Genomic DNA, 26720 nt, shown 5'->3' with positions numbered 1-26720 from the left:
GCCCTCTGCTCCCCGCCATGCCCCCTGCCCCTGATGAGGGTTTAGGCTTCTTGTTGATCCCGTACAGATCCTCCACTGAGAACTTGCCCCCCTTCCCCCCACGACCCCCAAACATTGCCATTGAGACCGGCACGCCTAGATTTAGTGCAGATAATGTGTCTTCAGTTCCAGCTTTTGGCTGAGAGTGTTTAGAGTCGCTCCAGACGACAGGACTAAATATAAAAATATCAAAGAAAAATCTGATGCACGTGTCATTTAGAGATGCTACATTTATCTTAAGAGACTAAAAGAAAACAAAAGGTCGTATTAAACATGAAAAGAAGTGCCAAACATCTGTAGACGTCAAAAATGAAACACACACACACAGCGTTTGAAGATTCTTCTCCCGGCTGATCTGAGACGGTCATACAGTCCAGACAAAATTAAGAACAAAACATTCAAGTTCTTTCTCTCTTCTCTTGGTCTATTTCTCTTGGAATGATAGACAGCAGGGGATTTGCAATGATTTAGATTTAAAACACACACACACACAAACGCTTATGCGCGAGCAGCTGGACTGGACCCGATTAGCAAAAAAAAACCTTGGATGAAACCGACCAGGTCTCTTCTCTCCCATGCAACTAAGAGACATGATGCAACAGAACAAATAAACTGACTGGGCAAAATTAAATCAAGAGCTCTCATCACAAAAACAACTTTAAAGGTCATATACGCAGGTCACCATCACTATACTTTTTGCAAAGGTGGTAAAAAGAAAGAATCATAAGAAATTGAAGTTTACAATGAATCTGTCGAGACAATTCCTATTTGAACTCTTTTAGTCATAGTATCATTTCAATGGTTTTAAAAGTAAGAATTTAAACCTTTCAATTCTGGGATTTTTGTGCCATGGGCTTGCTTTAGAAAACATCATCACTTGTCAATTGCATTGACAAAAGCAAGTCAACTTCAGAGACACTCACACGATTATTTTCTTAATATTGAATGAAGCGTTCATATACTCTCTCTCTCATACACACATGCAAGCACACACACTCATACACACACAAACACACAAACACACACACACACACACACTGACCTTGATCCATTCAATGTGAAAAGGTTGGATTATCAGGGATTAAACTGATTGACTGCAGTCCCTCTATCCTCTCTCTCTCTCTCTCTCTCTCTCTCTCGCTCTCTCTCACAATTTCAATTTCAAGGTAGTTTATTGCCATGTTTGTGTGTTCTTACAATATTACCAAAGCATTGAACATAACAAAAGACAATAAGAACAAACATTAGAGTAAAATTAAAATAAGGTGCAAAGTAAGAGATGAAATATAGAATGAAATATAAAATAAAGTATAGGTAAATAAATAAATGAAATATGGAAAATAAAAATATATACATCAAATGTACATTTTAGTCTGAAACATGAGAATGGAATAAAAGTAAACAGTTTAATGTCTCTCTCTCTCTCCCATCAGACAAGAACAATGCAGCCGACCAAAGACAGAAAAGAAAAACATCACGTTTGCCGTTCATGAATCTCATGATTTTGCTGAGCCACTTACAAAATGTATCCGAGTGTGCTATAACTCCTTTAATACTTAACTAGTATACTTCGGTATACTTTTTCGTGTGTCTCAGAAATAAACTTCAAAAAACACTTTACTAAAGAGTCTCATATTTGTTCTTTACTTATAATCTTAAAAGTATATTAATGTATTCCAAGTATACTTGGTTTATAGGTGTATAATACTATTTGATTGAGTAGCCTATGAATATGAATGTGTTATTTTAGTAGTTAACCGAGAGTAAACTATCAGTATCGTTCAGTTGGAGTGTAATTGCAGTACAAATGAACAACATAGCTGTAAACTTGTTTACTTTTACACCAAAGTATAATTAAAAGTGCGTCGATAAACTAAAAGATGGGCCGATTTAGTCTCAAGTCGTATTTAACCACAAGAACATACTATACTAGCAACAAAGTATACTTTTACGCGAAATTTACTTAAATACGCTCAGTATAATAATTATTTTAGGTAAGCTTTTTAACAAAAAAAAAAGTTTTAACCCAATCTTAAACATAGTCTACCCTAAACTATTGATGAAGTTGATATAAACAGTATAAATCCTAAACCTAATTCTGAATATTCTGAATGTTGACCCAGAAACACATTAATGCATTATTATTAATGCATGTTATTAATCACAGCAAAATTGCCAGTGCTAAAAAAGGACATAATAACTCTCAGTGTATATACAATCCACACTCTCAAAGTGTGGATTGTATATACACTGTGGGTGTTAATTTGATATTTTTTTAACACTGGCAATTTTACTGTGTACTACTAGTAATGTAAAACACAGGTAATATGAATTCATACTAAGTTGTTTTTAAGATGTGTATTTCTGATTTTTTTTTACACTGGCAAACAATTGATAGATGAAGCACTTAGTCAGACTGCACCTCTCACACCCTAAATAAACAGCACTCTCGCACACTGCACATTAACAAATCCCATCTCATGTATTTACAACCCTTCTCTTCACTCCATTGAAATCGATGAGCAGAAATGCTGAATGGTGTTCAGCAGTTCGCTCAGTCACCATGAAGCATCAGCAGTTCTTTTAGTGCTCGACGGACGTATCTTTGCAACCACAGATTTCAAACACCATACAGATTTATACCCCAAAAGTGTCTAAATGCGGTTTGCTTGAAACATTTTCCTGTTTTCCCACTAAATAAATGCATTAATAAATAAATTAATAACAAATGAATATATATTCCCAAAATGTTGTTGTCATGCAACATCCATGCATTTATAATGTGCCTGAGGTACTGCAAAAATATCAATATGATGTAATACGATGACTATGTTGTGCTATATTTTTGAACAAATGTAACCTTAAGCTTGATCAGAAATGTAAAATATTCTATAATAAAATGAATTTTGTTGAAAAAATAATCATGTATCTTCTGTCACATGCTTTGTTGTCATTTGCATTTATACCAAGACAAAAATAAAAGAACATTGTTAGTATCCCATGCAGGATCAATCTCATCTGGACAAAAGCATCTGATGTGTTTGTTTAGCTGTGTGTGGTGCTACGAGTGTTTTATCCTCTTACTGCGGGTCGTTTTTTTTTTTAAGTATCTGATCTGAGAGATCCAGATGTGGACGACAGCATTTAGTGAAAGACGTTACAACGCTTTGATAATCTCTAACAATAATGACCAACATACACAAGGACAAATACATTTCATAACACATCTGGCTTGATGAGCTAATGACTTAAGTTATCATTTAAATTAATAAGCTCCAGATCACACATCTGAAAAAGCATGTTTTATTACATAAGATCTTTGCATTGTGATATTGCATTTGTAAATATATCACTGTTATATTTGTTATTCTCAATTAATACTTTATACTGATAAAAGTCATTATGTCAGGACAGGATCATTTTTATTGCATCAACAATGAATCTGACATAAATTCTCATTACTTTCCAGAATACGAGAACTTCTCTTGATGTGAAGGTTAAATGTGACCAGGACATGTCCTTGACAGTCAGATCGAGACTTGTCAGATGCTGAGCTACAACACAGGCTCATGTGACCCCTGAGAAATCATCAGCTATTTATATCTCCAACATATGATGTCATTTAAGAGTCTGTCTGCAAAACAAGAGATGCCTACGTACAGCTACAACACAACAGCGTTTTTGATGAAGGTAAGACACATCAAACAATTAAAAACATATAGAAAACGCACGATAACAGACCAGTACACTGTGTACACACACACACACACACACACACACAGAAATGAGTAAGTTATAATGTGGGTTGACAGAAAGAAAACAAAGGCCCTGGACAGGCATCAAGAGAAACTGGGATGAGTTTTCAAGTTACACCAAAGAAAAAAATTATATATAGTTTTATGAAGAGCTAGAAACAGGAGGGACTGAATATCAAGAGGGGGCCGGAAGTCCGCTTGAATATGTAGCATTTCAGCTTTTTATCCATGACAGCAAATGCAAAATTCATACATACCTGTATAGTCTGCATCAAAATCTGCTAGGGGAAATAAATGTAACAAATCATGTAAATATGTATCATCTTCTACTGGAAGAATAACATTTTCTCAAACTTTGATAACACAATGTAACAAGTTTTTGAAAAGCACAATTCGGTCTTATACTGCTGTAGTACTGACGTAACACTGTGCTCAAAACAACAGATTAACTTAACAGTCACTAAAAATGAGTTGTCTAAAACTTCAGAAGTGTTCACTAAATGGTTTTTGTCTCTTATGACTAATACTGTTCTCTCCAACCAAGTTCCAGACGTAGTCACCCATCATCGTTTCATCCCACCTTCCCTGCGCTACAGACATTTCTAGAACTTTCGGACAGTGACGATTGGAAAATATATTTTTTTAAATGTGAAATTTTGTTTTGAAAAGTTTGTGTTTATTTGCAATATATCGATATTAATGAAATAAGCCCAAATTTACTTAAGCTAAATATACACTAAATTTTGAGAAAATAAATATTAGGCTACCACAATAACTTGCACCGCACAATTGTACAAGAACTAAAAAAATTTTGGGCAAAACAACAATTTGTAACACTGTGCAATCAAACTTTTAAACATATGAACAGAGTTTGACGGACTACACACATTTCTTTCTCCTCAGTGAAACTCATAAATACTTCAGTGTTTATTTTGCTCGCTATTTTATGACAGACATTGTTATATTCAAATGCTGAGGATATAAAAACAGAAGGATTATAAGCTAATATTTGTCATCTAACATCTATTTATTAAGTATGATGCTGCATTACCATTGTATAACTTCCACAAAATACATATATGGTAAGCTATGGTGTATATAAGCACTCACCCAGATCTCAATGTCAGTTAAAAAACAAATGAACAGTCTAGATGTTAACAGAGGATTCGATGCTATCCCAGGATCCCCAATTCAATATTCCTTTAAAAGTACATTCTCAAATATATATTGATGTTTAAAAAGCTTAATTAGGACACAGCAGGAGCAGTAAAGGAAAACTTGTAAGATAATTTTATTCTTTGTTTGCAAAGAATATCATTGTCAGATGAGAACACGCATGACACAAGAATCGTAAGCGAAATTCTGCGAAGAGCGACAAAAAGCCGCATAAACCTGTATACATTTCTTTGTATCGTTGAACACGGTGAAAGCCATTTGGAAGAATGTCAGCAATTTTCGGTTCTGGAACATCATTGGTTACCGTAGTTTTAAAAAATATATTTTTTGTTATTTTGAATATTTTGAAGAATTTAGGTAAACAAAGAGTTCTGGGGCACCTTTGACTGCCATTGAAGTTTTCCAACCATGGTACTCAAAGATCCCCCGAACTGAAAATTCTTGCAAATATATAATAATATATAATAGCCACACAGACCAATAAAAAACTGATAAAAAATGTAGATAAAAGCATCTGCCATGGGTATAAATGTAAGGCTACATTCACACAGACAGATATTCTCTTTCAACTACAGTATCCAGTTGTATCAGGTGGGGGTTAATGTGAGTCTTTACTCTCGTTGGTTGTCTGTACTTTGCATCAATGCTTATTGGCATAAAAACTACAACTTTCACATCACTACTAAAATCATTACCATCTTTCCAAATTCATTATATTTACTTGTTAATCGCGCCTCACATAAGAAACAGGATTCCTTGTTGGTTTATCAGGCCGTGCCACACAAAGAAAAAAGAGCCACTGTCACCCCATCATTTGTACTCAACTGTCTAAAGATTGTCACCCGTGTCTTTGAATCCCAAATGAAAGAACAACAGGTGAAGAAGGCGTGAACCTTAATATCCAACAATACAAAACGATATTAGCAAAATGTCTAATAATATAAACGTCAGCATCAATAGTATTTATGAGCCTAAAGGCTTCAAGATCTCTCAATTCTTTGGCGTTTCAGCAGGCACAATGTAAACTGATTCAATATCCAGCAGAACTTTACAAATGTACAGAAGCTTTACAAGCTATAACGTCAACATGGCAGTGCATTGTGCGTCATAAAGAACCGTTGAATTACTAGATACTCCATTGCAAATATATAATATAATCAATGTATGGATATATACATATAAGTGAGTAACGTACAGATAGGTTTGCACATAAAAATATCACTCTTAAAGCACGCCGAGTGCAGGTACAGAACTGCGATATATACATTGTGTGGGTGGACACTTATATTCCTAAAAATGCTGACGGTACAAAATACGTTTGATTTGAGTTTCGGTAAAAAATGTTGCTCCGGTCTGTTTTCATGATCTAACCGTTCCACAACAAACCACAGCAAAATGATGAATGAAGCTTAAAAACAGGCTCTCGTCCAGAAGCAGGGAAAGTCACTTGGGTGTCTCCAATGCCATTGGAGAACAGAATGTCCAGCACTTCATATCATCCCAAAGACCCATCAATCAGGTCTCCATGCACTCTGAAGGTGGATTGGGATGACCTTCGAACCCATATGAGGTCATATCTGGAGGGATGTCTGGCTGGTGAGAGGGCTGGTAGTGCGAGTTGGGATGTCTGTAGAAACCTTGCCTGCCCTGGTGCTGATTGTTTTGTTGATGTTCGTCGGGAACGGACTGGTCGGAACCGAAAATTGGATTGTACCAGGAGTACCGCTCTCGCCCCTGTTTGTGCTGCCCCGACCCGCCATCTCTTCGGTCAACATTCCCATCCTGTTCGTTGCTCATATACCCCTCGAATGGGTTCCGTCCCCTGTTTCGTGACCTTTGCCTGTTTCCCCGGTTATTGTAGCCTCTGTTGCCGTGGTTACGCCGTTGTTGGTGATGATTGTTGGGCCATTGGCCCTTGTTCGGAGTCGGAGAGGACTGGAAAGTGTGAAGCGTGTCGGTATTTGGGGCGGGATCTTGGCCTCCGTCGGCCCCTCCGTGGCTTGCAGTCGGGCCCCACATGAAGCCTCTGTGCTGTGGATTATTCTTAAAAGGGAACTGAAGCCGTCTCTCTTGAGGTGGCAGGAACCGTCCAGTGCCTGGGAGAAATGGGCCACTCGGGTTGCGTGCTTGGGAATTGAATGATGGATTCTGAAATCTAGATGATGGGGTGCTAAACGGATTGTTTTGGAATGGAGGGCTGTAGAGGGCGTTATTCGGTTGATATCCGGATCCTCTGCGACGTTTAGGGTCTTGGTACTTGTCGGGGTACTGCCAGCGATGCCGACCCCGTCGATACCCAGGATCCTCATCCCGTCTGCTGTCTTGTGGCGGTGGGTCGTCTCCACTGGCTACATCCACTGTGATGTCATCATTATCATCATTATCATCTCCCTGAAAAACAAAAGGGTGTGTATAAGGTTTACACGGACACCTTTCTACGCTGATGAACAGAATCTGTGGACTTTAAATGTCATTTTCTGTGATGTGTTTGAGCACATAAACAAGACCTGGAGCATTAGAGTTCAATGATTACCTCTACGGGGAAAATCTTCTCCATCTTCACCATGCGGTCCCTCAGCGATCGGATCTCCTCATCCTTCATATTGTTCTGCAGCTTCACCTCCTGCAGTATATCAGTCAGTTTATCGATATGAGCCTTCAGCTCACCCATATCCGTCTTCCCGCCCTCATTCCCGACCGCCGCTCCTGAGGCTCTCTCCTCTCGATCTCCCTCCTCCTCACCGATGCCCACTGTCTCACACACATCTTTGGCCACGCTCTTCCAACTCTCTCTCTCCTGAGGGTCTTTCTGACTGTACGTGCGACAGAGCTCCTTCATCCTGACGATGGCCAAGGCCTCGATCTCTGGTCGCGTGTGCCGGAAGTCTCCAAGAGCCACCTTGAGAGGAGAAACACGAAGACGCTGACATGATTGAGCGCTTGTGCATCGATTTAAAAAACTCACACTTTGGACATGGACGGTCATAAAAAGATTATATATCCATATTTTTTCTTACTTTTAATGACTTCTTTTCACTAGCATCAGTTCTTATTATGACTACCAAACATTCACAAATTTTTTGAATTTTTACCCTTTAAACACCAGTTTGTTTACATTGTGAACCTGTTGTTTTTAATGAAATAATTTGTAATTCTAAATATTATTCTATGTTTTTTTATTATTACAATCATGAATATGTTAATAATAAACAACGACATGATTTTTATTGCATTATAATGTTTTGAGCAGTGTCAGATTTTCTATCCAAAAAAAACCCTCATAAAATGATTATATATTTAAATTGTTGTACTTTTACTAACTTTTAATGTCTTAAACAGATCCTTTCCAGTTCATAACTACCAGAAATCCATTCATTTTCAAAGTTTTAACCATGTTTGTTGACATGTGAAAACTGTACTTAGGGGCTTCAAAATCAAGCTCACCTTATATATATAGAATTTTTTTCTTAATGAATAATAATGCAAACAAGGGATGTTTGAAAGAAAGATATTTCCAAATCTCAGTAAGCTACAGTGACTTGAATATAAGGTGTTGGATTTGTGATTTGTCTGTATGAATACACACACACAAAAAATGTTCAGTACACACATACAAACTACACTTTGACATCTATACTAACACATAAACACAGTTATAGCTGTATCTTTTGTTTGGTTTGCCGGCCGTGCTGTATAATACATCAGAAACATGAAAACTGAAATGCTCCATAGACTTAAAAATGTGTATAACCATTGTATGTGCCTAGTTTAAAAAAACATTTATGAAAGAAAAATGGAGTCAAATAAAATAAAAAATAAAAATACACATCTTTTGCAAAATGTATGATGTTTGCATGAACACAAAAAGGACACAAAACTAAAATGGACAAAAGTGTCCAAAATAGCGCACAAGTATTAAGAAACTTTTTTTGTGCAAAATGGATTACTTGGTTCATCTGTGTTGCCACTAAGAGTGTCTAACAGATCCATTATTTCAGCTCTATATTTCGTCTTTTTGTCTCTGGTACCTTGTGACTGTTTCCAGGCAGACTGAAAGTTACTTGTGCGCTCACTGAAGTACCTCATAGCAGATCTCTTTGACAGCCTGCGTGCGAAGCTCTTCCAGGCTGAGTCTGTGTTTGGACTCCTGTGAGCCGGGCACACGGCGCCGCTGAGGGATCTGATACACACGCAGAGGTTCTCTCCTCTTACCACTGCTGGGCAAACCGCACTTCTTTACTATAGACTGCATCTGCAAAACAACAGTGAAAACACCATTCAGAGTTGATTTTTGCTTTTTAACATGACATCTTAAAGGAGCCAGTCTTTTGCTGTTTTCTAAGATTTGATTATGTTTTTTGGGTGTTTAACAATGGATGTTCATGTTTCTAGTTTCAAAAACACTTTATATTGCACATATTTCAAGTCTATTGTTCACCGCTGTCCCTCTACTAACAAAACAACTGGATCTCTTCCGGTCTATATAAAATCCCTCCTTCCGAAACGCTCTGATAGGTGAAGCCGACCCAGTCTGTGGTTCCCCGCTCGTTAAAATAAAGAAAAAATAATCTATTTAATGGAGACATCAGTTGCAGGACTAATATCACAATGTTGTCCTTCAGTCATAAAATGATGTTCTTAAAGAAATCTGTTTTTTTCTGCATTAATCTGGAGATATTATGTGAAATGATTAGAATGTAAAAGTATATCTAAAAACATTAATGTTACGTGTGATTAATCAGATTATTTTTCTTATCGATTGAAAGCACTAATTTAAATACATTTTTTGTATTACAATTTTTTTCATAAACGTAACCAACAGTTTCCAACTAATTCAAATGGAAAAGAGCACAATTGTCAAAAACAATCATAAAGAATCTGAGCTTTTTCACTCAATATCTTCTGGGCTTCCATGTCTTAGTTCTGATAAAAATGTATAACATTTGTCCTCTTTTACAATTTAGATAGTAAGATACTTCTAATTATTTAAAGCATTTTGAATTGTGTTCAATATCGTGATATATGATTGAATACATGCACATGTGGATTACAGACTACAGTAGAGATTCAAATTGAATAGCATCTGTCTGACCTTCACATGGGTCAAACTCACCTCCAAAATGACACACACATTGTCTGCGGTAAAGTGCAGTATTTCCACGGCAACGGTCTGTGGGACTCTGATGTGTAAGTGCTCTTAACCGTGTTCTGAGCCTGTGTTTGGGTCTAACCTTATTGGCTGGTAATTTCTCTCTGAGAGAAGAGATGAGTCTCCAGCTCTCCTCACACGAGCGTTTATCCGAGTCGTCCCCGCTGTCTGAGTCGGCATACTGCATACAGAAAGTGTGTTTAAATGAAGCACATCCATTGAGTGAAGATTAATTGTGCATTCTGTATATTGTGAGAGCGTTTTGGAGCTTTTTCATGTGGTAGTAAAGTAATTTGATGTGTTTCTGTAGAAATCTAACCAGTCTGTGTTGTTCCAGGAGCTGGTCGGCCTCCTCTTTCTCTTTACGATACTGATTCTCCAGATCCTGCAATCTAAAAGAGAAAATAAAAAATGCACTTATTTTTGATTTTGCATGCTTGCAAAACCAGATTCATTTATGCTCATCGATGTATTAAGTTTGTCTAAGCTTTGTAAAGACTGTTCTGGACATTCATCTATTTTTTTTATTTCAGTTACATTTATACATTCTCCATGATTCGCCATGATTAACATAAACGTGTTTAACCTCTTCTCCATCTCCTGCTTGATGTCAATGCCCTGTTTCTCCAGCAGTTCTTCCTGTGCGTAGCTCCAGTCCACCTGCTCCCCCTGCAGGTCCTGCGCGGCACTGCGCTCTCTCTCCAGTCTGGCCTGCTCGGGGTGGTTAAATCTGAAGACGTGGTTCTTGCCCATCACTATACGATTACCTGTGACAGAATGACAGGTTCCTTGCATAGGTCCGTGTTTATTCTTTATATTTTATTATATATATATATATATCATATATATATCATTTTATAAGTTCAATAACTGATCTGATGGCTGATTTAATAGATTTATGTTCGATCTGTTTTTTTAAAATGTTGTTCACAATGTATAAATTAGCGTGAAGTGACACGTTACCTTGTTTCAGTGCAACTCCATCAGTGATTCGCTTTCCATTGACGTACGTTTCTGCCCCAACCAACGGCTCCAGGCTCACAACCACTGCAGGAACACAAACATAACACATTACTTTTTGTGCTAAAACATTCTTAATATATGACAACAACTTTTCAGGTACCCTCAGCATTCTACCGTTGACTCGAATAAGGTTACTAGCTCTCTAAAATCCTTTAAATAATATTTAAATATTGTTTAATATTTAATTATTTGCCAACGCAATTTAAACGTGTGGTCTTCTCATGCTTGACATGGTCAACTTGTCAAAAAACGAGTTGGACATCTGAGGTAGTATTTCTGTGCTCGATACACTCCCCCAGCCTTCTAATAGGTTTCAGAAAGTTTTTTTTGAACATGAAAATCAGTTTTTTAACAACTTTTCTTAGTCCCTTATTGGGCAATTCTTCAAGAAAAGCACTCCCACTGCAAGGCGAAAGATCAAGCCTGCCCACACGTCAACCGACGAGCGAAAGGAAGACCTGCTTACCATAAAGATTGGCTGCCCTGTGAATAATGTTATATAAACGGTCGATATACAGTAATGCTGGATTTGGAGATCGTTTGAATCTGATAGATGGCGGGGTCCCAGCGCTAAAATATGCCGGACATGAACCGCACGTGGTAGTCATACGTTTTGTTGGCAATGGGTGCGCTCAAGCTTTAGTTCCCCCCGCACGCGTCGTATGTTTTCAGAAATAATCGTACAGCTGTTATCTGTCTTTTATAAATGCGATCAAACTAAAGACTTTAAGGTTATATGAAGGGTGTGATACTATTCTGTAAGTACTCAAGATTAACATGAGATTTATAGAAACTCTCTGAGTTACAGCCACTTTAAGAGAAGAAACATTTCTCTTTATTTTGCAATTTGCCTCCATGTTTAGTGCCCTAACTAGTGAGATAACTGAGACTCTGATTTCTCTGCACGGATGGATTACAAATGAATGCACTTCAATGACTGTCACGTGGGGGTTCTTACCTTCTTGATTCTCATTGACTTCACTGCAGAAGACACAGTGTAGTTCTTTTATAAACTGACCACTAAGACGAATATCCACATCCTCCTGCCCGACCCTAAACACGCACAAACGCAGATGTGAGAACCAAAGTACTGTACGAACTACTGTACTTTACTGTGACCTCAAAGAAGAACTTGAACATTTAGGTCACGTATGGACATTATAACCTTAAACACGAAATAATCACATTATACAATGCATTACGTGTTCCACCACACAGAGGCAACACAACAATAAATAAACATTTGACGTTTCTTAAAATAAATGTCACTTAATTATTTTGTTTAAATGCACAAACACGTTTTGGGTCCACCGTGCCTTAAACGGATCCTTCATCCAAAGTGAAAATTCTGTCATCATTTACTCACATTCGAGTTGAGTCCATATCTGCATAAATTTCTTGGTTCTGATGATACTTGGAAGAATTTTTATAACCCGAAAGATTTTGCCCCCCATTGACTCCCATAGTAGGAAAAATACTATGGTAGTCAGAAGTGCTCTGTTTGCTGTCCTACATGCTTCCAAATATCAAATATATGTATTCAACAAAAAAAACAAGAAAAAGTAGTTTTTCTTACTATGGGAGTCAATGGGGGGGGAATCTGTCCGGTTATATCGGGTAAAATCGATTATACACATTCTTCCAAATATCTTTCTCTGGGTTCATCAGAACAAATACACTTATACAGATTTGGAACAACTCGAGGGGGGAGGAAATGGTGGCGGAATAAAAATGTTTCCCTTTAAAATAATATAAAATAACGAAATTATCCAAAACTTGTCATGCTGTCACCTGGTGACTCCATCTTTAATGTAATAAATCAGACACTCTGACATCAGCGGATCCTCGTTCAGATTCACCAGGTGGGGCGTCTGGAAAAATAAAAACATGCTGAAACACTTAAACATCTCTGGCAGACAACATTGTGTGTCCACGTGTGTATGTTGTGGAGTTAGAGACTCACTCTTTTGGGTGAGAAGACGCCCACTGTTCCTCCGTCCTCTCTCACAGACACGCCCATCTCAGCCAGCAGAGACTCCCTAATGTGTCATCAAAACTTCTGTCATTATGTGTAATCCTCAGTGATGACTAGGCTAGTCCTGTGCCATTAATGGCTAGTTACAAAGCCTGTTACACTACTTCAGTACATCTGTGTAAAACACAACTAGTTTGGAGTTGGACAGACGTTTTGGTTCCCATTAGTTGGATCAAAAACAAGGTGTCTTGACAACCATCAATTTTGTAAAACCAGCCAATCAGGCTCAAGTGTGTTGTTTCGAGAAAGGTATGCATCCGTACATCATGTCATTGTATTTTTAAAACACATGTGCACGTGTGTTGCATGTTTACTCGCCTCTCATGTCGAATCGATTCTGTTTTCCTGAGTTTCTCCTCCCAGGTTTCATTTAGCTCAGCAATGATCTTCTCAGTTTCCTGACACACAGAAACAATGATTTCAAGCCATTTTGGCTTACACAATTTGAAAAGTTGATCAAATATATGCAAGCCACATCGCCTACCTCGAGTCTCTCAACCGCTTCCTCTTTGCTGATGAGCTCATTGGGACTTGCGGGCGTCTCGCCCTCCATCGGTGCATCAGAGGTAGTCTGAACATACGAGAGCGAGGGCTGATTCAGCGCACCTGACGTGTCTGCCAAAGCCGGCTGGCCTGCTGCAGACCCTGCGACAGAAAGAGCACGAGACTCCATCAAACATTTAGGGGGAGTTAAACACAGTACAGGTGTTTGCATGGTGCCGGATGTGTTTTACCTGAGACGGTGATGAGGTTGCTGAGTCCCTGAGACAGCAGGAGGTGTTTGAGTCTGTTCACCTCATCTTTCAGCTCCCGGACCAGACGAGCGTTTGGATCCTCGTTGACCACAGCGTTACACTTGATCTGCTTGGCCCTGTCAGCATACCTGCGGAAGAACGCACAGAGCGCTCAGGATGAGACAGTTTATACAGCAGAACGTGGCTTTAATGTGCTGTTATTAGAAAGAGGTTTCACCTGAGCGTGCTGAGCGTTTCTTCATAATTAATATCTGCCGGGCTCAGAGCAGCTATCATGGCCGTGCGAGAGTTTCCACCTTCAAACACACACACACGATTAAACAGGAAACGGCACAAGTCACAAATGTGAGAGCACTTTTAATTTAATTCTAATGGACTTTGATTGACAGCAGTGGTCATCTGTATTGTTGTAGCTCAGGTGTGGACTCCAGTATATTTGAAATGTTTTTTTAAACTTATCTTCGTAGTTGTCTCGAGACTGCACGACTTACCCAGATTCTCTCTCAGAAGCCACGTGAGCACTGAGTCCCTGTAGGGAATAAAGTCCGAGCGTCTCTTCTTTGTGCCGTGCTGTGGAGAGGAGAGCGGCTGTTACACATCAGAAAGAACTTCAAATATAGGAAATTAGGAAGCGTCTCAAAGAAAAAGTTCTTCTCACCATGTCTGCCAGAGCGGAGATGACTTTCCCCAGCGTTGTGAGAGATTTATTAATATTGGCTCCCTCCTACAAAACAGACCGACTTCAATACTCGACATGTGGGCGAACGGCAGGTAGGATAATGAGATTAAGTATGACCAAAAACTGACCCTTATGGCACATCCATTACACTGTATTTGGTATATAACAAATGGTGTTGGGTAAGTTACTCTAAAAAAGTAATTCATTACTAGTTGCATATTCAATGGTGTAATTCGATTTCTCTCTCGTTAAAAAGTATTTTATTACTTATTACTTCCTATATAAACCTTGATTAGTCCTGCGATTCAAGGATAGACATGATAATAAATAAATGATATAAAACCAAAAGTATTCTTATTAACTAACCAAAGTAGAACAAAAATGAGGCAGATACATTAAAGTACATTTTGATGTCCATTACATGTTGTATACATTACACAGTATTTAGTTCAGTTATACCAGAAGTATTTACAGAAAACATAAGAGTAACCCTTCCTTTACTTTTGGAGGGAAAAGTAATGAAATTACAGTAACTAGTTAGTAATTTAGTTACAGATATTATTCTGAAGAATGTTAATCTCTTCTTAAACTCTGATTGTTTCTATACCTTTTGTGTTCATGTATGTTTGGAATGACGTAAGGGCGAGTGGACATTTAGTTTAATGAGTGAATTAACCCTTTAACTGAAGACAAGGATGATACTGGACACCGACCTTTAACCTCATGCCCTTGGCTCCAGATGAGTCTGCTCTCTCACTTCCTGCCAGATCAACCAGACTGATCTTGCTCACCTGAGACAAACCAGAACAAGCAAAGTAAACAAACGAACAAATAAAATAAGCATGATTGTAAACTGGTACACCTTAAGCACTCATATTAGGCATTTTTTTTGTCTATTGTCAAACTCGTAAGATCTAAAATGTTAACCATTTGTTATACAGTGAAAGTTGCAGGTGTTGTATAGCACATTGCATTGTGGGATACAAAACTCGTAGAGTGAGCTCTAGCTACATCCTTACAGATCATGTGGGAATTCCCAACGATAAGAAGTTTTGAATACTATGCAAAGTATTTGAAGTGCATCCTGTTACAGAATGACATTCTAACACACCCTACGAGTGTTCTCCATTATCTCTCACATACCTTCTCAGTGTCCAGGTTGGTCATGTTGTCGTGTCGGCGCTGCGTGAAGAGGATGGTGAAGACGGCATGAGAGCGACTGCTGGTCTCGTTCATGTTTGTAGCTGCAACGGTCCTTTAAATGATAAAAAATACAATTTAGAAGAAAAAAAAACGATCCACACTGATGACAGATATAAGTAAGCCATCAATAGGTTGAGTTCCCTAAAAAGTGTAGACACTGTGACCTGCCTGAACCAATGATGCGAGTTTAACAAATAGCCAAAGTTTCAGGCGAATTTAAAGAAGCTTGGCAAAAAGTTATACAAACGTTCCCTTATATGCTGTAGTTTGCTTATTGTGCCAAATAAATAAGTTTGTCCAATAAAAAAATGTAGGGTTTTGTTTGTTTAGTACAATACAACTCATATTTGATTGGTTTAATTGGACCTGAGGGAGCAATAAAAGCAAACATCAGCCACTTCTGTACATTTCAATTATCAGCTTTTCCACAAGGGGCGCTACAGTATTTCACAAATTAGCATGAAAATGTAGAAAAAGTTTTTCGCACAGGTTGTTAATAGTAAAGAAATGAAAGCTTTGTGAAAGAAACACAAAACCGATGCTCTGTTTATGTTATAACACCTGGCTTTGTTGCCCGTGTCCATCAGGTCGGCAATATCAGTGAAGTTGGTGACGGCCATCTTGGAAAGGTCTTCAACGTAAGGGCCCATTATAGGATGCTCTCTCACGCGCAGGGCCCCTCGGCTCTTTGGGTTCAACAGGTCTCGAACCCGTTCGCAATAAATCTCCATATATGAGACCTACAAAGACAACAACAAAATAGTTGTATGTATAAAGTCACAGGATATTTATTCTTTACTTGCTGTGTTTTGAACACATAAAAGACGAAGACAAACCTCAACAGAGAAGGACAGATCAAGGTCGGTGTTTGCCGCTGTTTGTCGGAATAAATCTTCACACATCTATAGGACAAATCATTAAATAGTGTGTTCATGTAGATAACTCTATATATAATTCATATTCAATGATTTATCCTTCATTTCATGTTCTTCTTGATAAAATACCTGCGGTATGATGCCTTGCTGCCCAGGTTCTTGTTTCCCCATCATCGTGTATGATTTCCCTCCTCCAGTCTGTCCATAAGCGAAGATACACACGTTATAACCCTCAAAGGCATGAAGCAGCATCTCCTCGCCGATGTCCTGGTACACCCTTCTCTGAGATGCGAAGGACGGGTCCTCTTCCTGTGAAAGAGTAAAGCTCTTTTCTTTTGTGTCCACAAGTGTTTCTGTGACTGATAAACAAGGCTCACAAAGTGTTTTTTTCATGGAGTGAGAAAGCCACATGATCAAAATGGGCTTCAGAACTTTGACAGACACTGAGTTTGTATCCGGTGAAATGAAATCCATCATTAATGAACTTTTAATTTCATAGCCCTAAAACTGTTCGTCCTCATTTTCTGTTATGGAAAAAATATTGCAGTCTCGTCCCCTTCTGTAGCACATGGAGCTGTTGGCACGCTAAGCTAAAACAGATGCATACTTGGAAAAAATACATAGCTACTATAATCGTGCAAATCACAACGCAGCCTCGGTTTGGAAGAGAAAACTTACCGAGCTGTGAGACCAGTATGAGTAATCAAATGTGAAGTTTTTGGGCGCATCCTTGGGTTGCTTGGGATTACTAATACCTGTAAAACACACATGTACAGAACATCAGTTTCGCTCTGAAGGAAAATTCCCGTGGGAAGAGATGTTTAGAAGGAAACCAGAGGGTGGAGAAGAGCTGCTGGGTAACAATAGAGCGGAGCAAAGTCCTGAGCTCAAACACAGCCCAGTGTTTGTGCTGGAGGGGCGACAAAGCCAACAGACTGCTAGAGATAGAGAGAGAGAGAGAGAGAGAGAGAGAGACTGCAGGTTAAAGTGAAGTAGAGATCAGGGTGGAAATGTTGTGTAGAGGAGAGCAGGAATGTGAGGTCTGGCAGGCGGCGATATTGTGCAGCGGTTTCTTATTGTGGTTTCCCAGCTCTCCCAAATTCCCTCCTTTGCCTGTGAGGGTGGAGACGCTGGTGTATTTTGGGATATTAACATGATAATAAATCTTTCTGAAAAAAGGCCATCTCATGAAACATGAACTGAAACACGGCTCATTGAGAAATCAAAGCTGTTGTGACATCACAACTAAAAACACATGAACTCAACAAGTGTTCATAGATCACTTGAAAAGAGCAGATGATGATGCAATCTATGTAGCTATATTTATTTTAGCCCAAACTATTGTCATACAAACAGGAACCTCAAGAGCGGTACTCATTTTGTATGAAAACTGTTCTGTCAAATGAATTAAAATTATGACTGTCAAACGATTAATCGCATCCAGAATAAAAGTTTGTGTTTACCTTATGTATGTCTGTGTACTGATCTCATTCATTTTGTATTTTTTTATATATCATTTAAATGATTGGTAAATATAAATGAATACAGGTTAATATTTCCTAAATATGTATAAATGTACATTGCATATTTATTTTGGATTTATAGACACACAGTTCACAGACACATATTATGTAAACACAAACTTTTATTCTGGATGCGATTAATCTCTTGACAGCTCAAATTAAAACATGACATTTTCTTTAGAAATCTAATATATGTGTTTTGATTACCGACATTTGCGGCAGATGTGCGAGTGTGTGTTTCTCACATGTGCTCTTGTCCTGCATTTGTATCACACACTTGGCTCCTCTGTTGGTTTCGCGGCTATTGAACGGCCGCACGCGCACCGCCACCTTCACCGATGACGCCATGGCAACCACCTATCAGCTGACCCGGCACCTGTGAAGAAGCTGTATATTGCGGTCACTGTTCATTACAATTCTTCCAACCCATAGGATTGGAGTACATTACTGTAAACATCTCATAAGTAGGTCAACCCATCTGTCAAAACATGTTCCACCATGACAAAATATAATAAACATGACAATATAGGAGGATTTAACACAGTATAAATGCTATACATAGAACAACACATTGATATTATTGAATATTTGTAAATTATTAGTAGAATCCAGAATATTAAATAATATAAATGCCATCACCAATTCCTGTATCACAGAGCAACTGTTAAAACAATTTCTTCTTCCAATATTGACCAACACGTCCCTCATTACCTTTCATCACTTTTTGCCACCTGGTTTAAAGCAAGGACGAGAGTTGGGACAGCAGCCAATGGGCCGTGTGCGCTTGTCAAGTCAAACACATACACTGAAAAGGACCTCAGGACATAATGAAACGCTTTACTACAACAAACACTGATACTACAACACATGATAATTCAAGCTGTGCCATTACAACAGACACAAAAAACACACACAAGTGTGAAAATAATGCTTATTCAGCCACATCAGCAACACAAAGACCCGTCACACATGTTAATGTTATTGTACGGTCACGTTTGAACAGTGAACACGCTGTAGCCCAGCCGTTGACTCTGAAAACACAGCATTTGACAATGGATCCACCAATATTATAGATCATTTACTGTAATTTACTTTGTGTTACAGGCTTTCTCAATATCAGTCATTAATATTAGGTTGTTTTTGTAATATTCTGTCTAAATAAAAAAATGTGGGTTGCACAACGATTAGTGTCAACGTATCACATGCAAGGAATGTAACAATATTCTCCATATCGTGTTATCGCAATAGCAAAATTGTCTCAATAAATGTGGTTACATGACTGTATGAAACGACATAGAAAGTTAGAAAAAATGATAGCTGTTGCCAGTGTCAAGGTCCATCTGGTCTGTTTATATTATTTTATAAAAGGGATTTTGAACCCCTCATTGAACTCCTCTCTTTAACTCATACCTCTAAGCAACCGTTGTGATTAGAGGATAAAGAGAAGAGGATGCTTATGGCAAGTTTCATAGTCCTCATTTGCCATTTCAAATATTGCAATGAATACGGTACCGCGGGTGTTATGCCGAGGTATTATCGTACAGTGAGATTTTAATATTGTTACATCCCAATCGTTTGCAGAATAAAAGTTTTTGTTTATATAATATATGTGGGTGTTACAGTGTTTCTCATTCATTTATTAATTAGACTATGGGGGCCAGATAATGTGTGAAAATAGCATTTAGTTGTTAAAATACAATATAACGTGACAGATCAGAGAGTGGTAACGAAACCGATTTCTAGGGCCAACACTAGACCAAACGCACGTGATGATGTCACAAATATGCACGTCATCAGCGCCAGAGTCTCTCAAAATCCCGTGGGAAACACAATTAAATGTTGTTTTTGTCTATATTTTTTACTTTTGTATATAGTGCATCATTGTTATTATTTTAATTTCTTTATGTATATTTCTTTTTTTTCATCTATGTTTGCACCATGTGTACACTGCACTAAGCTCCTGTCGCCAAGAGAAATTTCTTGTGTGTGTAAACAAACTTTGTAATAAACCTCCTTCAGATTCGGATATGTATATAATAATTATGGGTATAGCTATAAATACAAGCATATGTATGCATGCCAATATTTACATATACATTTCTTTATTTATATACATATATATAATTTATATTATATATACTCAAATAAATATTTAATAATATTTTTTTATTATACATGCATTTATGTGTTTATGCATAATCATTATGCACAGAACATCCCACATATATTTTGTAAACAAACATTTTTAATTTATGCAATCGATAAGTTGCAACTAATTGTAGTGCAGCCCTACAAAAAAAATGGATATGCATATTAGAAGGGTGGGTGTAGTAGAGTAGGCGGGGCGAGACCGTGGTTCGAGTCCGGTGAGCAATTGTGAATTAGCGCCAGCTGTGCGCACACCGGCCTCGAATCACGTAGGAGATGGGAGCATATAAAAGGAACGAGCGACCGGACCGTCGAAGAGAGAGGACCGGGCCCGAACTTATGTTATGTTTGTATTTATATTTATGTTCATGTTTTGTTCACCGGCGGTCATCCGTGAGGGGCCGCCGGCTGTTATATTAATCTATTAAATGTATAAAATGTCTTCCGGTTCCCGCCTCCTTCCTTCCATTTTATTGAGATGTTACATTGGTGCCGAAACCCGGGAGGAAGGAAAGACATGCTGTCGGAGAGTCCTCGCCGCCGAGTGGCCTCGCGGTGCCGGAGAGTTCGGGCAGCGTGGACGAAGGGCGTCCGCCAGTGGCTGCCCGAAGCGGTGGCTCTGGGAAACGGAAGAGCACAGTGCGGCCACCGTCAAACCTTCGGTGGAACGGCGACCTTTGCTGCCGCGCCCCTGGGACGAGGTTAGGTGGCTTTCGTCGAAGCGGGAGCGGGGGAGTTGGCGCCGTCCGCCAGAGGCCGGAACCTGCGTCCGTCACCCGAGGGGGAGGAGCAGGGGACAGGGAACCCGCCCCGACTCCCAGATTAAGGAGGAGCCACCGCCGGCCACCGAAGCCCCAGGGCCACCGCAAGGCACCGCGAAAGAGTACTCCGGCTGGTTGAGGAACAAGCCGCAGCATGTCGGGGAACCGGACTATAATTTTTTTTTTTTCCTCTCTCCCCTCTCTCTTTCCGGTCGCTCCGAGGGCTCCCGTCTCCGTTGTCTCGTCTCGTCGCTGCATACCCCCCACCCCCCCGAAGGAGGGGGAGGGAGCTTGCACAGTCGCGGGGGTACCCCCGGCCTGTGAGGGGTGATGGGGGTATGTAGTAGAGTAGGCGGGGCGAGACCGTGGTTCGAGTCCGGTGATTAATTGTGAATTAGCGCCAGCTGTGCGCACACCGGCCTCGAATCACGTAGGAGATGGGAGCATATAAAAGGAACGAGCGACCGGACCGTCGAAGAGAGAGGACCGGGCCCGAACTTATGTTATGTTTGTATTTATATTTATGTTCATGTTTTGTTCGCCGGCGGTCGTCCGTGAGGGGCCGCCGGCTGTTATATTAATTTATTAAATGTATAAAATGTCTTCCGGTTCCCGCCTCCTTCCTTCCATTTTATTGAGATGTTACAGTGGGGTCTAGTACTATTGGGATCCCATGGCCCTGTGTTGGAGTCAAGTGTAAGTACACATGCATGTTACCATTGTAAACACATTCCAGTGTGTATTTCAGGCATTAGCTGTTTGGCATGGGGTGCTGTATCCAGTCAGCAATGTGTCCTGAGGGACTCTGTGTGTGTCTTTAGTTGTATGTCCAAGCTTCAGGGAGGCGAAACTACATCTTGTTAATATTCTATGTGAAGTGTACAAGTCAAGTATTCAGTGCACACTCAAGGAAAGCATGGATTTATCTCTTTGTCACTCAAGTTTCTGTATTACAATGAGTGTCTGTAAGAAGCAGGCAACACCCTTCAGTTCAGACGGCACAAACACACTGTGACACAGGCCGCATAACACTCATAGCTTACATTACACGCATATCACTGACTTATGCAAGCGCAGCAGGTGACTGTCGGCCATGCGGCGCATCTAAAGTTTCAGACCGGTTTCTGACTCACGCACTGAGCCGAGATTACACACTGCTGGATTTATTTGCTTGCTTACATGTGCGCAGATCATCGCACGACTCAACATTGTGTTTCTTTAACCTTCCAACAGATCATCAGATCATCAAGGTTCCTGTGAATTTAAAGTCCATGTCTATTGAGATTTAGCGTGGTGTCCAAATATTTGCTTGCTTGCAATTCAATTGAATGTTAAATCGACAGACGTGTGATGTTTCAGTACCCTGGATACCCTGGACGGAAGACGCTTTGTTAAGGAATAACTTAACTTCCCCCAAAAATGCCAATTCTGTCATAATTTCCTCACCTTCAAGTTGTTCCAAATCTTTACCAATTTCTTTGTTCTGATGAACACAGAGAAAGATATTCAGAAGGATGTTTATAACCACACAGATTTTGCCCCCCATTGACTCCCATAGTAGGAAAAATAACTTTATCATATTTTTTGTTCTGTTGAGCATAAAAGACGACATTTTGAAGAATGTAGGACAGCAAACAGTTCTGGGGCACTTTAGACTAATATTTTTTTCCCTTACTATGGGAGTCAATAGGGGGCAAAATCTGTCTGGATTTAAGCATTCTTTCAAATATCTTTCTCTGTGTTCATCAGAACAAAGACATTAATACAGATTTGAACAACTCGAAGGTGAGTTAATGATGACAGAATTTTCATTTTCGGTCGAAGTCTCCCTTTATATTATAAATAATAAAGCCGTCAGCTTCAAGACCAGATTTTAGTGTCAATACTTGATTCTCATTTGCTAGTCGCATCATTCCAATGTTAGTTATTCTCCAATAACCACCTGGGTCATCCAGGCACTGTAAGAAATTTAGTATTACACATCAATTTTATATAAATATGGCTAATGAATCACATAGACGAGAAGAAATTATCATGTTTGAACTTTGTGTCTTGCTTTTCGGAAAACATGTTTCCCCCACAGAAGGCTTGGATTCCTCACAAATGCGCTAATTAAATACTTCTAATCAATAATTCATTTTCAACAATATTCTTTTGAAGTAAGGAGCCAGAAACAAAGCTTGGTGCATGCACAGCCTCTGATGTCATCAACAAAAAGGAAACATTTCTCCTCTTTTTAAAAGTTGATAAGCACACTGTATTTATTCTGCTTTCCAAACTGTGCACGAACTGTAACTTAGTTGCGCTTCATTATTTGGCTTTTCCCTTGTTCTGTCCTTGCAGAATAGAACATCTACCTAGCCACACAAAAATGAACATTCATTTCTGTCATCATTTACTCACCCTCTCGTCGTAGAACAAAAACGAAAGAAGATATTTTAAAGAATGTTGGCACCCAAACAGCGATGGCATTAAGGTTAAGATTTATTTTCAGTTATGCCAAAATATTGGCTTTCCTATCAGTTACATGCAAGCGTCATCCACTCCCTGTTTTATGCCCTTTTGCTCACTTTTCCATTTCCCCTACCAGTTTCTGTGGCGTTTGGTACTTTAACGCTGGTCACATTGTAGTGATTTAGGGAACACATTTTTTTTGAGTCTGGAGCAAAGAATCAAATCATGGCTCAATGCTCTGCTGCTTGAACAAACAGACCGATCCAAACTGATATAAGACAAATGCTAATCGAAGACAATTTTCCTGTCAATTCTGAACTTTGTTTTTATTTACTTAGGTTCGCCCAAAACTAAACTTCCGTTTCATTTACTCACCCTCATAACATGGCACACAAAGTTCCTTTACATTAAAATGCAAAAGAAGATATTTACAAAATACTATATAATGAAAGTGAATAGAGACTGGAACTGTCAAAGTTCATGTCACTTTTAAAGGGTTTATGAGCGATCCCAATTACTATTCTGCTTATCGATTTCGATTCTTATCGATTTCCAGTTTCGATTCCACAGTAGTCCAACATTTAGATTTTAACCTGTATGATCATTTATCCTGCTTATTGAATCGTTTGCTAAATATATACATATTAATTAGCACGGTTTTATATATACACATAGAATGTCTTGGTGTATTATTACAATTTGTATTATCATATTTGAACCTCATCATCATGGTTATTTATTAGTAACACTTTAGTTACTATAATGAAACTATGGGTAATTTGTGGTTCCTGTGCTTTAACGCAAATACTACAGTTAAACTATGGTTACTTACTATAGTAAAAATATCGCTAATTTTCATGAGAGCTTTTATTGAGATATCAGCAGATCACGCAACTACTTTTCTGAAAATATGCACACAGGAAATGATAAGTGGAATTAAATTTTCTATCTCATGTATCCTATTCCTTTTGATACAGATTCCAAATTGGCATTGATTTTCGATTCCCAACCCTACGGAAGATGTCTAGAAATCGAGTGGTCGAGTCAGTAGGGTCTCAAAACGCCAAATACACTTTTTCCAACTAGTCACACAAATTATTAGCTTCTCTTGTGTGCTCAACCTCATTCTTTTCCATCACTGAGCAACTTCAATCGATCAACTGGAGACACATCTAAACAAACACAAAGCCAATGAAAATTGATTCCGAGGCTCTTGATTATAGTTTGTAAATATGTCAGAGTTAAGTATTTACAGACCACTGCTAAAAACGGATATGTTTTGGAATGTTTTACTAAACCAAGTACGTAAGGGCCAAAGTATGATGCCGCGTTACGGACTGAGCAAACCGTACAATTAACTTTCTGCCAGATTCTGTGTTTGGACAGCAGCCACGAGACGAAAAGAAAGAGAGAGACAGCTAACAGTAGATAGACAGAAACAGCATACCTTTGTGATCCTGAGGAATGTTAGTCTGTCATTAAGCGTGAGTATGTGTGTATGCACCTTTTAATAAAGTCACTAAAGACAAGCAGCTGCAGTGGAGGATACAGACACGCAAGCACAGTTTTCAATTAAAGTGCAATAGACCACAGTGAGAGTAAAAACTGTATTCTAACAAGTCAGAAATATTAATAGCTGATTAAGGAAGATTTAATAATAATAAGATTAAGCATAAATTGATCTTGCCTGGAACTAAGAAAAAATACCAGAAAAACTAAGTAACTCAACAGGTTTATCAAGATCACACACCGTTACTTGAACAGTGTATTATACACACTTTATCATTCATTGACAATATACAGAATCCTCATTTGATTTTTCTTTTGGAATTGAACATAAGAAATTGGATGATGTAAAACACACAGTTCCAATTGGGACTTTTATTTTTTACCAGTATGTTAAAAAGGACTTTTAACTCATTTAGGTCCTCCTGGAATGACCCTTTAACTGTCCAGCAGTGTGACATCAAATACAACATTCCCATCAGTCAAATTAACATATTACAACATTCAACAGGACGGCCAGAATAAACAGAACTGAAAAATCCTGTAGAAATCCCTATAGACTCCCATATAATGGAAAGGAGATATAAAGACATCATCAGAGGTCAACGTATTCATAAAGGAGCCACAATGTTTTATTCACATGTAAAGAGTTTCCTGTGGGGATTACTTCTATTGCCATGACAGAAATTCCAACATTCCTGTCAGAAAATACAGTGAACAGACGAGTGTATGTGTGTGATTTTCACCACTTACTCGTTTTTGAAGAATTATCTCCAGTCGCCAAGTCTTGAAATCAAAACCAGGTTTTCAAAGAAATCCGATTTATTTTTGGATGGATTGTGGAGCTTTTATCTGATGAAAGAGCGGCTCGTGTTTCTCCACCTGCTGGATCACACGACGACCAACTGCACGAAAAAAAGTTGGGTGGAAGTTTTTCCGTTCAGTTGAATTCCCAAAGACTACATACAAAACAATAAAAACTAGTAAAAATATATAAAAAAGTGAATCCTTTACTGAACGGAAGTGTTGTTCATTTTTTTAAAGGACACATATAGAAACCGCATGAGTACGTTAGTAGTAGGACTCTCCCAAATCTCCGCTCGAGCTCACACACAAAAACTTAAAATCAGAAGAAATGTCCTCGTCGAACAATCTAACGATGTTTCGATCAAGAACAAAGCAGTTTAGCACTCTTCAGTGCATTGACAGATCCATATAAACGACGATGGAAGAGTTATAAAGTCACCGGTATATAAAAGTTTGGAGCTCTGCTCCGTCACTCTTCCCAAAGATCAGTCCGTGACGTCAGCGGCTCCGCAGACAAATTAAAAGTCCGTTTCGCCCGAGATTTATCCTTATTAGTACAGTTTAAAATCCTTTTCTTTAGCACATAAAATGTAGGAAAATTGTTTAATTTATTCATAAAGTTTTAGTTCATTTAATTTCAATGTTACATTGCATGTTTAAACATTTAAATAGAGTAACACCAAGCTTTGTTTTGGTACTTAAAAATATATTAAGACTATTTGTCATTCATATAATAGAAAAGGGATTCATTTTCTATATATCAGTTATTTTCAGTTCATTTATTGTACTGCACTGTTGATTGTACTTGGACTGTGTTGTTGTTGAAGTCCGC

At 38.7% G+C, this 26720-nt stretch overlaps 1 protein-coding gene across 1 annotated transcript; it reads right to left on the bottom strand.

The window, feature by feature from the left end:
• Positions 1–5061: 5061 nt before the first annotated feature.
• kif1c (kinesin family member 1C) lies at positions 5062–26384 on the bottom strand. The gene is made up of 24 exons (XM_056745966.1): positions 25835–26384; positions 18458–18588; positions 17368–17444; positions 16819–16998; positions 16651–16716; positions 16376–16554; positions 15755–15866; positions 15325–15402; positions 14591–14656; positions 14424–14502; positions 14150–14228; positions 13912–14060; positions 13662–13822; positions 13496–13575; positions 13106–13181; positions 12934–13013; positions 12101–12195; positions 11083–11166; positions 10706–10886; positions 10439–10511; positions 10202–10300; positions 9052–9222; positions 7504–7869; positions 5062–7361 (listed from the first exon to the last, which is right to left on the bottom strand). The coding sequence occupies exons 2-24, from the start codon at positions 18558–18560 to the stop codon at positions 6486–6488; spliced, it is 3510 nt and encodes a 1169-aa protein (XP_056601944.1). The 5' UTR covers positions 18561–18588; positions 25835–26384; the 3' UTR covers positions 5062–6485.
• Positions 26385–26720: the final 336 nt, after the last annotated feature.

The sequence above is a fragment of the Triplophysa dalaica genome, chromosome 4, assembly GCF_015846415.1.
Source record: "Triplophysa dalaica isolate WHDGS20190420 chromosome 4, ASM1584641v1, whole genome shotgun sequence".
NCBI classification, from domain to species: domain Eukaryota; kingdom Metazoa; phylum Chordata; class Actinopteri; order Cypriniformes; family Nemacheilidae; genus Triplophysa; species Triplophysa dalaica.
The sequence above is the reverse complement of the archived record's forward strand: the minus strand, read 5'-3'. Positions and strand labels throughout refer to the sequence as shown.

Bases quoted from the DNA above. Each gene is read 5' to 3' on its own strand.
- kif1c (XM_056745966.1), bottom strand. From the start codon at position 18,560: ATGGCGTCATCGGTGAAGGTGGCGGTGCGCGTGCGGCCGTTCAATAGC. The intron at 15,403-15,754 runs GTATGTGAGAGA...GGTTTGTCTCAG, and splicing joins CCAACCTGGACACTGAGAAG to GTGAGCAAGATCAGTCTGGT. The intron at 10,512-10,705 runs GTTAAACACGTT...TTTCTCTTTTAG, and splicing joins AAGCAGGAGATGGAGAAGAG to ATTGCAGGATCTGGAGAATC.